The sequence below is a fragment of the Sus scrofa genome, chromosome X (assembly GCF_054392235.1).
Source record: "Sus scrofa isolate SSC_HxYL_T2T_F1_AM1 chromosome X, Sscrofa_HxYL_maternal_Yorkshire_Landrace_v2.0, whole genome shotgun sequence".
In the NCBI taxonomy this organism is placed as follows: domain Eukaryota; kingdom Metazoa; phylum Chordata; class Mammalia; order Artiodactyla; family Suidae; genus Sus; species Sus scrofa.
In genome coordinates, this window is record NC_139401.1 from 101,658,325 (window position 1) to 101,673,825 (window position 15,501).

Consider the following 15,501-nt stretch of genomic DNA (forward strand, 5'->3'; position numbering starts at 1 on the left):
CATCTGCAACATGTGCTGCCAGAGCTCAGTGCTTCCTGCACATCCAGCTGCTTGGCACTTGGAGCCACGTGAAGTGCGTTGCACCTTTACACAGCTGGGTTCCCATCCTGCCACAGCTTCCAGGGGCCATTTCCCACTCATTGGAAGCCTAGAAGGAAAGCTGGCTTCAGAGCCAAGCAAGGTGACAATTTGCTGGAATCGACAATGTGCTTCAGGGCAAGGGGGTAAGGAAATGAAATCATGGAAGGCCAGCTGAAAAGGCAGGAAGGGAACAAGCTGTGGGCTCAAGATGATCTAATGTCTACCTCACTTCCCTTTCAGGAGGGCTCCATTTTCAAAAACATTCAACATGTTTATAGTTTCTCAGTGCAAAAGCATTTCTGACTGGGCTTGCTCCTTTTCCCGGGCTTCCTCACTCAAGAAAGAAAATATTAAATGGTACTTTATTGTATTATCAGATCTATTGGTGATGTAGCACTCTCTCAGGTATCTTAAAATCCTCCTCCTTGACTATGTGCTTGCTTTCGTAGTTAGAGGATAAATTCGTGAGAAGGTGGTTTCATCTCATTGGAACAAATGAGCTATGGCAAAGAAAGGTGATCATAGCTAGTGCCATCACACAGCTCAGATTTTCCAACGAGAGGGTCCCAGTTGTAAATGTTCTGTCCCGTGGTCTACATAAATAATAATGCTCAAAATGATATCCCTAAGAGTGTTCAGGGTACTTACATACAAGGAAGCGGGGAAATAATTAGGATGTGAAGGGAAGGAACAATTCTACAATGAAGGACTAAACAAGACAAAAAGGGAAGTCACTGGTGGATTTCAATCACTGACCCACTGGGAAGACAGCTAATACATTTATGGCCACATTCCGTATGGCTTCATGAAAACCGTTTGTATACCCGGGGAGTTGTGGGAAAGCTGACATCAACAACCTGACTTTGACCCAAAATGGTCCCCTTGCTGTTTTCAGCATCTAGCAGTAGAGAGTAGACTAGAGACATTAGACAAAGGAGTGTCGCAAGGCCAGAGTGATTTCTAGCCAATTGCTATTTCATTTTATTTTAGGCTAACTATTGAATAATGTATCCATTTGAAAGCAGAGTAGCAATACTCATATCGGAAACATAGTATTTCTAAGCCCCATTATTCATTCAAGATCTACAAACTAAAAAGAAACAAAACAAAACAAAACAAAGATTTCTCTATTCCTAGGAATTCCTACCACTACAGTTAACTGAATGGAGTCCATCAGGATCACTTAATCTAGTACTTCCCAACTTCAAGTGCTCATAAGACTCACCTGGGGAAGTCTGTAAAAACAGATTCTAGAGCCCTAGCTTTGAAGATTCTGATTCAGCAAATTTGGGGTGTGGCTCAGGAACCAATATTTTTCTAAAGCTCTAAAAGATTCTGAAAGGCAGCCAGGTTTGGGAGCTACTGGCTATTCCAACCTCTCATGAGCATCATCCTTATTACATCATGAACAATAATAGTTCTCTGTAGCTATAGTTTTACCTCATTGATGTGTTTCCATATCTATTATCTAATTTTATCCTCACAATCACTCTAATAGATAAAGAAGGCAGGTGTTACTAGCCTCATTTTACAGATAATAATATTACAATAGATACACAGATGTGATCTATACAATGAAATATTATTCTTCAAAAAAGGAATGAAGTGCTGATACTTGGGATATCATGGACAAACCTTGAAAACATTTCCTAAGTTTGGCCAGTCACAAAAGACAACACAGTGTGTGATTCGATTTCTATAAAATGTCCAGAATAGGCAAATCTGTAGAGACATAAAGTAGATAAGTTGTTGTCTAAGGCTGGATAGAATGGGGGAAATGGGTAGTGACAGCTATTTGGTACAGAGTTCCTATTGGGAGTGATGAAAATATTATAAAATTAGTTTATAATAATGGTTTCACTACTTGGTAAATTCTCTAAAAATCATTGAATTTTGCACTTAAGTTGGTGAACTTTACAGTATGCAGGTTATACCCTAATAAAGTTTTTTTAAAGTTATTTTAAAAAGAGAAACAATTAGTCACAATGACGATAAAGACAAAGCTATAGCCATGTAGCTAAGCCGGCTATAAACTGGGATGGCTCAAATAGTAACAGCTAACCTTTACTGAGTGCTTTTCTATGTGCCAGGCAGAATACTAAACATGTCATATCCATTGTTTTATTTAATCCTCAGAGCAGTTATTCCCACTCTACAGATGAACAACTGAGGCTCAGGGAGTCTAAATGGTTTTCCCCAAGTTCACACAAGCTAGCAGGTGGCAGATCTTGGATTTGAACCAAATCTGATTCCAAAGACTTCTTTTCCTATTATAATCTTCTGACTTTAAGACAAGAACCCAGTGCCTTTGACTCTTCACCCAGGGATCTTTCCAAACTTTTTCAGTTGGAAGTCTCTTGGGAAGCAACATGTTTGAATTATTATTTTTTTTAATCTTTCATTCAACCTCTTTCAAATGTTAACAAAGTAAGGGACTTCTGTCCTCCATTCCTACATGAGTGGTTGCAAGACACAAAAATAGGAGAGAAAAAGACCCTTTTTCTTTATCCTCTTCATATCTGTGCCTTTTCCCAGCTGGCTCTCTGGTAGTGGAAAAACTGATCACATTTCTTGGTGTTATTTGAGAGATATCCTAGGATTTCCTTGACTGAACAACGGGCAGTGCTCAGGACTGAGAGGGTATTGAGGGCCACTGCAGTTTGTGGTTGTGGATGACATATGAATAAATGCAACTGAGCCTTATTCACACTCTGCAAGGTCCAGAAATTCACCAGGAAGTACTTACTATTGCACCCAGGAGTGGTAGATGAGAGAAGTCCAATCTAGCAGGACTCAAAAGGATCAAGAAGAAAGAAAGTTGCAGTCTTCAAAATTGTATTTGTTACCTATACTGAACTAAGATTAACACAGGACACACACCTACACACACACACACACACACACACACACACACACACAAACATCCAGGGTGAAAAAAAAGTCCATATCAAGGGCTTGTCCTTGAACAAGACATGTTACAAAATGGATTGGCTGGGGGGATCTGTGCATGATACTGCTCTTATATCAGACACAAGAACGTGCTAATCCTTGCTCCAAATACAATGTCACTTGATTCAGAATTTTGCCCAAGCATCTCTCACGGTCTTCAAAAGATCACAGCTAGTGGAAATGAGGACATATTGGGTGATTCAGGGTGCTTTGTTTGTGAAAATTATTACTGAGAAACCCCTCAAATTAGACAGAGATATGGCTTTTACAGTGACAAATGACACACACCCTAACGATTACTCTGTTGGACAGCTCCCTCTACCCAGCTTCAAGTCCTTGAAGTTTGCCCTGACTCTCCTTTATTTTAAAATATTCGCCAGTATGGCCAATCCTTAAATGTTCAGAAGAAGCCTGGGATTAACCTCTGCCTGGCCATCCAGCACATGATCAAATAATCTAAGCCTCCTCAGCACTGTTTTTCAAGGTCAGCTTGGAGAAAAAGCCTCAGACTTGAACCCTGAGACCCAGATCCAATAGCCATATGGATGCTGTCTCTTATTAGCAACTGGCCCCAGATCCTTTGACCTGACTTGAGAAACGGCAGCTACTTGTGAGAATGTGGTCTTGTACAAGGGAAGCCCTCATGCTCCTTTGTCTAGGAACACAAGAAACCTAGAAGCAGTGATGCAGAGGCGGGGCACTCCCACACCAAGTCATTGAATGTGCTGTTCCTCCTTCCTTGCCGGCTGTTTCAGAATTTGGTTTCCCTAGAGATCTGCCTGCTCTAAACTCACCTTTGCTCAAGGAATGGAAAGAACGAGGAGGGACGTCTGGGGAATGGGAAGAGGTCTGGGGGAGAACATTTTCATTATCACCACTCCTCAGGGCTGTCCTTTAAAGCATTGTCAGGTTAAACGGATCACATAGGTTCTACCAATTTAAAAGTGGGGTAGGGAGGCATCCTCAATATACTTGATTTGATAAAGCAAAATATTAAGACATTAACATTAAATTTCCAAGATCTATTTTCTAAAGGACCACAAAAAAGACTCCATGGCTGAGTAAGTTTTGTTAACAGCTGGGATGTTCCCTATTTTCGAGTTGGGTGCACAGGTTGTCAGGATTTTCAGCACTCTTGTCATAAAATTCAATTGCAAAACCAAAATCTAGAAAGGATTTAAACAGATGTAGGTACAGTGAGTCAGTTCCTATTCTAATAGGAAGAGTCTTTATTAAAATACCAGACATACCTACAGCTTTCTTTGGTATTTCTCTCAATGACCTCAGCTTTAGGGACACACCCTGAAGTGGGCTTTTTAGAAGCAACAGCTGAGCAGTGACCACTTACCTAAAAGTATAATCCTTTGTGACTACGTCCAGGAAGTCCTGCTTTTAGGGTGCATATTTCCATGAGTGGCAATTCACAAATAGTCTCTCAGCAGTTCAAAAGATATTAGGGTATAATATTTTCTGTTAACTGAACCAAACTTCCTTCCTCATTTTAGATCTCTAATGATTTCATGGTCTGCCTCTATAGTGCTATTTAGCATGAATTATGAATAAAATCAAGAGTAAAGGCGCAATTCAGATTTTCCTTTGTATACCCTGGGAGATAAACACAAAGCATTCTCATCACCAGCCACGCTTCAACCCCAGCGGAGACTAAAGACCACGAAGGGTAATGGCTAATGATTCAGAAGTCTCAGCATCAGCCTCATGGTTTAACAAATATATTTCCCCATTTCTTTGAATAAAATAAATGCAACCGTAACTAATGATGCCACCTCCCACCAAGGGCCACCACCCACTCCTTGAATTACCTTCCTCCAGTTCATCCATGCTTCCGATTTTCCTGGATCCATCAATGGTGTAAATGTAACGCACTCCCTGAGGCAGGTTGATGTTGTCGGACAGAGATCGTGTCAGGTCAGCCAGCAAGGCGTCAAAGCTGCGAAAACGGTCAGAGGACACAGCGTACACAATGCCCTTGAAGTAGCGGTCCCCATTGCGGTAGAAACGTACCTTCTTGGCTTTCTTCTCGTTGCTCAGTGCCTGCAAGGTTCGGGTTCGGTAGAAGCTACAATGGGCGCTGTGAGTGGGGCTGGGCAGCCCATTCATCCGTGAGCCTCGCATGTTCCTGGATGTCTTATCTCTTTCGTCAAAATGTCCAAAATCAAGTTCCATATTTTGGTGGAACCTCAGAGACCTGAGTGTTGGAGAAAAGGGTGGGGATGAAAAAAAGCAAAGAAAAAGGGGTGAGGAGTGGAGGGGGGAGGGAGAAAGGAATTCAAATATTAGCCAGATCCAGATCTGCAATCTGCTGCTTGTGAAAAGAACTGGTTGAAAAAAGCCCGTGACCCATCTGCTGCTTGCCCCTGACCTGCAGGAATATTGATCTTAATAGAGAAGAAGGAGGGGCTGGGGGTGCTGGTGGCTGGGGGGTTGGGGTGAGCAATAGGGAGGGAGGCACTTTGGGCGCTGTTCCAAACAGAGGCGAGGGAGGGATTTTGAAATAGCTTAAAATCCTACTGACAGTGGCTCCTATCAAATTGTAACTTCAGGCTAAATACATTAAAACTGGCATCTGTTTCTTCACACATGCCCACATGACTAACAGTTGTAAATGAATCCATAGCCTGACAAAATTCTCCTTGAAGAGAACAGAAGGACCTAGCCAAGGTTAGCATCTCTGGCTGGGGAAGCAATCTTTGCACCTCAGTAAAATGACTAGGAAGGGGAATGTTTTAATTTTAATCCAAACCCTCTCTCCTGCTCTAATGTGTGCATCCCCTCCCCCCAGAATAAACTGGGATTCTCTTTTAAAGGGACAGCCTCTAGGGAATAGCCAGAGTCTTTGTGCTATTCATCAACCCTTTCCCCACCAAGCTGGTGCAGCTATCCAACATTCATAAGAAATAAGCTGGAAAAAAAGGATTAGAAAAATCAGTTATTTAGCAAATTATTAGTTCTGCTTCACCCCTGGTACCATTTGGTCACAAAATCTCCCTCCCCCACCTTTTCCTAGGTGGTCTACCTCCCCCCCCCCCGCCGCCACTTCCACAATGATGCAGCCCCACCTCTTAATGGAATAATTTAATTGTTGAAAGATTCCCAAATGAGTCCCTGGACAGCATATGGGACCTTTAGAAGCAAGCACACCTTTCATTGTTCTGGGTTTCTATCCTGAATGAAGGGTCATTTTGCCCTCACAGCAGGAAATTCACCCCAAATTTGTCTATTTCCCAGGTGTGTTACTGAGGCAAAAGATGGTTGTCTATCAGATTTGATTTCCCCCTTTTTGCAGAAAGAAAGAAAGAAGGAAGGAAGGAATGAAGGAGGGAAAGGAAAGGAAAGGAAAGGAAAGGAAAGGAAAGGAAAGGAAAGGAAAGGAAGAAAGAAAAGAAAAGAAAAGAAAAGAAAGAAAGAAAGAAAGAAAGAAAGAAAGAAAGAAAGAAAGAAAGAAAGAAAGAAAGAAAGAAAAGGTAGATAGATAGATCACACTATGAAACCAAATACAACAGAAGCCCCAAAGGCTAGCCAAGGTAGTGACAGCCTCGGAAACAAACTATTAACATGCATCACACAGATGGGGATAAAAGGACTCACAAAGCAAGCAGGGCTCAGCTGCTACACACTGCCACATTGAGATATTTGCAAGGGACCAGGAGGACAGGAGATAAAGGAGGACTGGTGCCTAGTAGATTTACCAGGCTCGGTCCCTCTAATCTTCCAATGTCACCATGACCTGTGCTGAGCTCAGCATTGTCTCTGTCAGACAACCTGCAGCGTAAAAGACCCCACCTCCTCAAGACAAGTAGCAAGCATTTCCCCGGACGAGCGAGCAACGCTGGGCTCTGCTTTAGAATCTGGGGTTGTATTATTCTAAATCGACATCACAGTGAAAACAAAGGAACATCAAACTCACTTTTCCAAAGCAAAATCCCAGGTAGAGGCTTAGGGAAAAACTCCGATAGAATAAGGGGGGAAAAAGGGTTGGGGGGTGGGGAGAGAGAGAGAGAGGGAGAGAGAACACACAGAGAGAAGGAGAGAGAGTGCTTTGCCTTGTGCTTTCCCGTTTGACATCTGTTACATTCTGCCTGAAAATCACTCGAAAGCCCCACTCACCGGTTTTCTGCTGGTTGGGTGGAGATGCTGAGAGAAAGAAAACCAATCTCTCTATGCCTTTGTTGTCTGAGCTCCAAGCAAGAAATTCCTGCCAGGGTGGATAGATGCCTTCTAGGTCCTAGTGCCTTGTCCAGCTTCTCCCCTATAACTCAGGCTTAGTGAATCCCCCCAACCTCCTTTGATTAATTACATGCTTTTCTTTCAATTCACAGGCTGCATTAATAGCTAGAAAGGTTTCATTTATAACCAACAGGAAATTGCAGGGTAGCAAAAAGATTGCACAGGCAAGTTCAGAATGCTACAACCAGCAATGTACTAGCCTTTTCTTTTAGGGAATTGGCAATTTCACTTGGCCAAAACCTTGGCTTCATCTGCCTGGGGGCTAGACTCAGACACTCGAACCAGGCTTCTTAGCAATGGTAGCTCTCTTCCTTTCACCTTCTTGAGAGAAGAACGACCAAATATGCAAATTCTTTAGGGCGTTTTAGTTCATGCATTCAACAACTGGTTCTTGTGAAATAAGGTTAGTGGAGTAGACTAAGAGGGAGTAGGAAAGAGACAAGGGAAAATCGTTCCAGAATTTCATGGAAGATGATGTTGAAGAAGGATCCCAAAGATCTCTTAGCTTGGTGTAGTAATTTTGTCAGTGGGATCTGCAGCATTTACCTTCAAGAGTCGAAGAGTTCAGATCTAACCTAGAGACATTTCCATGTGATGGCTACAAAACAGACATTAACAGCTATCAACTCAAACTGCCTATTTGTTACTAATTGGCTTCTTTATATCAAATATGTTATAAAGGAGGCAACCATATTGAATTCAAGAAAGCAGGCCAAACTATAAGACAAAAGAAAAGGTTGAGAAACTCCTGTGGGGGTGGCTACCATCTTCACAACTGAGGCTACATGCATTAATATGTAGCAACTTTGAACTATCATGGTGCCATTTTTGCTTGGCTTTCAGGAAGCTCAAAGCTAATAGCATGAACATGAATTATCTTCTATCCGATTCCTAGTATAATTAACCCTCCTTTTTAGATATAATGCTAGATGATTTATAGTTAAGCACTCGCTATGCTCATGTTTTACTGTAAGCTGCCTCAAAGTAGGATAAAAACATGATTTTTTTTCCTCTGGAAGGTGATGGCTTAGCAAAGTCTAAGCTATCTATGTTACTGGGGTGGTCAGTGTCAAGTGTGCAACCTGCGAAGTCAAGTTCTCCCAACATTTTGCTGCTCTCACGGTTTCTAAATGAGTACCTCAGGGGACAACATGTGCCTGCCCCATCTTCTTCATTTGTTTCTGCCCTACCTTGTGGCCACCTCTTGAAAATGCAAGGTTATTCAGGTCAAGGGCAGAGAAATAAGAAATATGAAGGAATAGAAGCAGAGAAATATGGAAATTCCAAATGAATGGATGCAACTCCCTTGTCCAGAAAGGATTTATAATAGATCTTAAGAGAAATTTCCTCCTGATCTAGGCTTTGCAACACTACTACAGGCAAAATGTCTTTAGAAGACAATCTAGGATAGATGGCTTTGTTTGCTTTATATATACCAGAAAACAGAGAGTGAACAAAATCAGTTTCCCAATGTGAGGTATGTGGATGTTAATAGGTATTTTTTTAAAACAGGAAAAAAAAGGTTCTGTGCTCAAATATGTTGAAAAAGTGATGGCCTAAACAAAATTAATTTTATTTATCATAAACTTCTCAGGGCCTTTAATATACTTAGAATATGGTGAAATTCTCCAAGAGAACAATTTAATATAAAGAGCATCCTCCTTTTTCTTTTAACTCAGGATCTTTTCTTTCCCCCAAGCATCTCATAGACATATGCTTTCTGGGAAAACTTTTTACAAAAACTGGTCTGGTTTATCTCACCAACGTAATTCTTCTTAAAGAATTCTCAGCTACTAATCAAGACATTTTCTCTCTCTGACTTCCTCAAAGGAGAAGGATCACTGGCAGAAGTAAAGGTCCCAGGTACAAGTCCAGAGGGAAAATGCATCTTTCTGTTTGGAAGTCAACTTTGAAGGTCAAGGGAAAGTCATGATTGAGGGGTCAATGGAGTGAAGAGATTGAAGGAAAAGTACAGCAATCCCATTGTGGGAAATGTACCAGTAAGACCTTTTGAGTAATTACAATGTGCCCAGTACTACAGGCAAAATGCAGAGTAGAAGACATCAGTCACTCCTCCTGAGGGACTTGAAGATTCACTGAGGAGACAGGACAAGAATATATATTTTGCAAAAATCATGAAAAAGAAAGGTTGTGGTGTGGGTTAATCAAACTCAGCTTTAGGATAAGGGTCAGGAAACAAGACCCTCATCCATATCTCACACCACCCCCGCTCCACACATATATGCATACACACACATACGATCATCACCTATCAGAAACCGGGAGTAGAATCGGGGGGGGGAGTGGGATAAGCAGACAGGAAGTAGGGTTGGAAATATACACAAACAGTATATGGGGACCAAAAAAACTATAGAGTACATAGTAATAAAGCCAACAAATATGTGTATGACCTTTATTGATAAAACCATAAAACTATTAAAGAATACATAACAGAGGCTGTGAATAAATGTGGAGCCAGACCAGGCTCATAAATGGCAAGACGCAATTTTGTAAGGGCATCAACCCTCCCTAAAGTAATTAGTATATAAATTAGTGTATATGTATATACATATATATATACACACACACATACATATATATATATATATATATATATATATATACACACACATATATATACATATATATGAAAAAATCCAGTAAAAAAAATCCAACAGGAATTTTTATGAAATTCACAAATATCAATTAAATATAATGTTATTATCCTGCAAATATTCACAGGCCACCTCCCTCACTTCTCTTAGGTCTTTGCCCAAATAGCTTTTCAACAAGACCAAACCAGACCATCCTATTTAAAGTTATAGCCTTCCTTCCCAACCCAGCACTCCAATTTCCTTTACCCTGCTCCATTTTTCTGTAACACGTATCATCTTCTAACATGCTATCTAATATACCAATTTATTATATGATTACATATCTACCCAAAGTAGAATATAAGCTCCATAAAAGAAGTGATATTGTAACATATTTAATGAAATAGAATCCATAATTCCAATAGTAACATTTTGTTTGTTTGTTTTGTCTTTTTGGCTGTGCCAAAAAGTTCCCAGGCCAAGGATGGAACCTGTGCCACAGCAGCAACTCAAGCCACTGCAATGACAACGCTGGATTCTTAAACCCGCTGAGGACACCAGGGAAATCCACATTTTGTTTGTTTTTAATACTATATGCAAAGTGCCTAGAACAATGTCTAGCACATAGTAGGTCTGAGTATTTCTTTTCTTTCTTTCCTTTTTCTTTTTTTTTTTTTTTTTTTTTGTCTTTTTAGGGCTGCACCTGTGGCATATGGAAGTTCCCAAGCTAGGGGTCGAATCAGAGCTGTAGCTACCAGCCTGTGCCACAGCCACAGCAACGTGGGATCTGAGCCACATCTGTGACCTACACTGCAGCTCATGGCAACGCCGGATCCTTAACCCACTGAGCAGGGCCAGGGATTGAACCTGAGTCCTCATGGATACTGGTTGGGTTCCTTACTGCTAAGCCACGATGAGAACTCCCAGTTTGAGTATTTCTTTAATTGGATAGATTAAAGAAAGCATTGGACTATTCAATAGACGATATTGGGACAGTTAACTTTCATACAGTAAACAAACTGAATTAGATCCCCACTTCACACTGTACATAAAAATAAACTCCAGCTGTTTTAAAGACTTAAATATAAAGAACAGGACTTGGAAATTTTTAGAATTAAAATGTAGGTGATTCTCCAATTCCTTGTAGCAAAAAGATTTTCTTAACCAGTATGCAAAAAGCAGAAATCTTATAGGAAAAGACTGTAAATTTGATTACATGAAAATTTAAAGGTTCTGAATGCAAAAGAGCATTAGAACATTAAAAGATAAATAGCAGACTGGGAAAAAGATATTTGAATCTTATATAACTGACATAGTTTAATGTCATGATCATTCATATATACATATGTGTATGTGTATACACACACACACACACACACAATTATGCCATGTCAGTAAGAAAAAGGAAAAATTCCAATAGAAAAAAAAATGAACAAAGGATATGCCCAGGTTGTTCATAAAATAGGAAAGCCTAATGGCCAATAAATAGGTAAAAATATGCTAAACCTCACACATAACTAGAGAAATTCGAGTTAAAACAAAGTGCATTTTTACAACCATTAGATTGGTGGAAATTTTTAAAGTATGACATATCAAGTATAGATGAAGACAAAAAGCATCAGGGACTCTCATACACTGTTGGAAGAAATATAAGTTAGTACAATTTTGGAGTAGTTTTTGGTAGTAGTATAATTGAGAATGTGTATCGACCTATGACCCAGAAATTCCATTTCTAGATTCCATCCTAGGGAAATTCTGACACATGTGTTCAAGGAGACAGTTACAAGGATATTCATAAAAGCATTATTGAAATGTTGAAATGTTAGAATAACTCAAGTGTCTATCAACAGAATACTAATTTAATTAGTGGTTATTCTTACATGGGATGTTACACACAGTGAAATGGAATAAATGAGTGCTAAGTGTAAGTGGTGGTGCACAGGTTTCTTTGCAGCTGTAAGTTTTCATTTCTCTGGAAACTAAATGCCTGGAAGTGCAACTGCTGAGTCATGTGATAATTGTATATTCTGTTTTATAAGAAACTGCCAAACTGTTTTCCAGTATGGCTTAATATTTTATATTCCCACCAGCAATGTATGAGAGATCCAGTTGCTTTGCATTCTCACCAGTATTTGGTATTTTTATTTTAGCCATTCTAATAGATGTGTAATGATATCCCTTTGTGGTTTAAATTTGCATTTCCCTAATGTGTAATGGTGTTGAACATCTTTTCATGTGCTCATTTGCTATAACTGTATATCTTCTTCAGTAATATGCCTCTTTGTGCCTTTTGCCCATTTTGTAATTGGATTGCTTGTTTTTTTAATATTGAGTTTTGAGAATTCATTGTATATTCTAGATCTGAGTCCTTTGTCAGATATAAGGGTTAGCGAATATGTTCTCTCACTCTGTAGTTTGTCTTTTCATTCTCTTAACATGGTCTTTCATAGAACACAAGTTTTTAATTTATCCATTTTTTATAGTTTGTGCTTTTGATGTCATGTCTAAGAACTCTCCATGAAGCCTAGGTCCTGAAGTTTTTATATTCTAAAAATTTCATATATGTATATTTACACATTTATATTCTAAAAATTTCATATATGTATATTTTACATTTAAATCTATTATGTACATTGAGTTAATTTTTGTATCAGATGTGAGTTTTAGATGATAGTTCATATTTTTTGTCTATGGATATATAACTGCTCCAGCACAATTTGTTGAAAAGATCCTCCATTGAATTGCTTTTTTCACCTTTGTCAAAAGTCAACTGAGTATATTTTTGTAAGTCTATTACTGCATTCTCTATTCTAGCCTGTGGATTTATGTATCTATCCCTCCTCCAATATCAAACATTCTTGATTATTGTAGTTATTAAAAAAGGTCTTAAAATCAGGGAGACCGATTCTTCCCATTTTATTCTTCTTTCTCAAAATTGTTCTGGCTACTCTACATCCTTTTTTTTTTCCCATAAAAATGTTACAATAATCTTGCCTGTATGTAGGAAAATTCTTGCTGAGATTTTTGATAGGGATTGTGTTAAATCTATATACCAATTTGAAGAGAATTGATATGTTTAATATATTGAGCCTTCTAATCCATGTACATGGTATATCTCTCCACTTATTTAGATCTTCTTTGATTTATTTCCTTAGCATTTAGTAATTTTCAGCATACATGTCCTATACATTTTCTATTGAGTTTATATCTAAGTATTTCTCTTAAGGATTGTAAATGGTACTGTATTTAAAATTTTGCTTTCCACATGTTCATTGTTAGTACATAGAAATGCAATTGACTTTTTAATATGAATCTTATTTTTGCAACCATGCTGAATTCACTTACTAGTTCCAGAATTTTTTCTTTTGTAATTATCTTGGGATTGTCTACATAGATCATCATGACATTTGCAAACAGAGATGGCTTTATACCTTTCCAATCAGAATGCCTTTTATTTCTGCATTTTGCCTCATTGCACTGGGCAAAACTTCTAGTTCTATATTGAATAGCAATGGTAAGAATGGACATTCTTGACTTGTTCCTGATCTTAACTGGAAAGCATTTGGCCTTTCATTAAGTATGATATTAATTTAAGTGTTAATATCAATGATATTAAGTATCAAGTATGATATTAATTTAAGAATTTTTTTGTTTCTTTTTTGGTAGATGTACTGTATCAAGTTATGCAAGTTCTGTTCCTAGAGTTTTTCCGAGGTTTTGTTTTTTTTTTTTTTTTTAATCACGGACGGGTGTTGGATTTTGTCAAATGGTTTTTCTGCATCTATTGATGTGATTGTGTGATTTTTCTTCTGTAGTCTGTTAATATGTTTGGTTACAGATTTTCAGAATCTGTAAAATTTTGCATGTCTGATACATTTCTTAATGATTTTTAAAAATCTGAATAAAATATGAAATAAGGTATTTCTGTATTCTTTCAAAATAATTTTAAAAATTACACAGACAAATAAAAACTTAAGCAGAGTGTTAACAATCAGGTAATTAGGAAAATATTTGACAGAGGGACACATAGCATATATAGGCAAAAAAAAAAAAAAAAGAAACAAGTTAAGAAGGGCATTAGTACTCAACTCTGGCTTTACAATTGAACCAGAAGCTTTAATAAATACTCTTGACTGATTTAATTGATCTGGTGTGGTTCCTAAGCGTTAGTATTTTTTAAAGCTACACTGGTGATTCTAATGTATATCCAAGGTTGAGAACCACGTATAGTGGAAAAAATGAATAGGGTAGACTTTGGAGTCAGATCTGAGTTTAGATTCCAGTTCCACAGCTTATTACTTGCATAACCTTGGGTAAGTTAGTAGAGTTTATTTATAAAATAGGAATAATATAAGAGTTGTTTTGAGGAATAAATCACACATGATATGAAAGCTCCTAATAGTATGCATGGTGTGTATAAAACTACATTTACCAGACCCCCAGAATATAGAAGTATCATGTACAACTTATGGGAAATATCCATAGAAGGAGAGACCACACACTTTTTTTTTTTGCCCTTTTTTCCTTCCTACTGGCTGAATTGTGATGACGTGCTTTGTGTTCAAGCAACCATCTTGCAACAGAAAGTGGAAGCCAGGTATTGAGAATGGCAGAACAACAAAATAGACTGGAGACTGGTGATTATGTAGTAAACTATATAGATAGATAGATAGATAGATAGATAGATAGATAGATAGATAGATAGATGGTATATCAGTCCTGGGAAACTTACTTACAAAATTTGCTTATGTAAAAGAGAAATAAGCTTAAACTTTCCTTGAGCCAGTGTTATTTACAGATTTTTCACTTGCTCTATTCTACCTGACACAACAGAAAAATGATTCAATACATGGTCCCACTTGAAATCATTCTTGGTGGGCCCAATACTGAGAGGATTCCTTAAAAGATGAGAAGTTTATTTGTTTAACTAAAAAGGGAAACCACAGCCCAGGACATGCATGGGAGAGTATTCTTGTAGCTAATAAGAGTACCCCAGGAGTTCTCCATACCAAAAGGTAAAAACTACCACAAAGGAGTGGTCTTAGAGGCTACTATTCATATTAGAGGCAACTACTCATTACGACAGGAAGAAAAGCCAGAAAACTCAACTTCTCTCTGTGCCTTTCCCCACCACATGGACCAGCAAGTAGTAACAGAGGGAATCTGTCTTCAAGTGAAAGCAATGAGTATGGGAGCTAAGATAATGAGAGTCTAGTATCATGGGTGATGACCAATGGCCAAATTGATGAAAGTATTAATAAGAAATAGAGGGGCGGAGTTCCTGTCATGGCACAGTGGAAACAATCCAACTAGGAACCATGATGTTGCAAGTTTTATCCCTGGCCTCGCTCAGTGGGTTAAGGATCTGGTGTTGCCATGAGCTGTGGTGTAGGTTGCAGATGCGGCTTGGGACTTGTATTACTGTGGTGTAGGCTGGCGACTTAGTTCTGATTTGACCCCTAGCCTGGGAACCTCCATATGTCATTGGTACGGCCCTATAAAGCAAAAAAAAAAAAAAAAAAAAAAAAAAAGAAAAAGAAAAAAGAAATAGAGGGGCACACTGATCCATTTAGGTAGCCTTCTTAAGGCATGTTCTCCATCTTGTCCACTCTGATTGAAAACAGCCCCTATA

General features: G+C 38.6%; 1 protein-coding gene across 35 annotated transcripts in view; it reads right to left on the reverse strand.

Annotated features, from left to right (window-relative positions):
* The window catches only part of DCX (doublecortin), a 327,175-nt gene that overhangs the window by 119,424 nt on the left and 192,250 nt on the right, over positions 1-15,501 (reverse strand). For 16 of the 35 annotated variants that reach the window (XM_013986339.3, XM_013986337.3, XM_085008218.1 and 13 more), the window contains one exon: positions 4,851-5,236. In XM_013986339.3, coding sequence (XP_013841793.1) covers positions 4,851-5,214 — 364 coding nt within the window. In that variant the 5' untranslated portion in view covers positions 5,215-5,236. Of the gene's footprint in view, positions 1-4,850; positions 5,237-6,636; positions 6,795-6,955; positions 7,211-15,501 lie in introns of those variants that run through there. The other 19 variants (XR_014835536.1, XM_021080437.2, XM_021080438.2 and 16 more) reach the window with 3 other exon arrangements.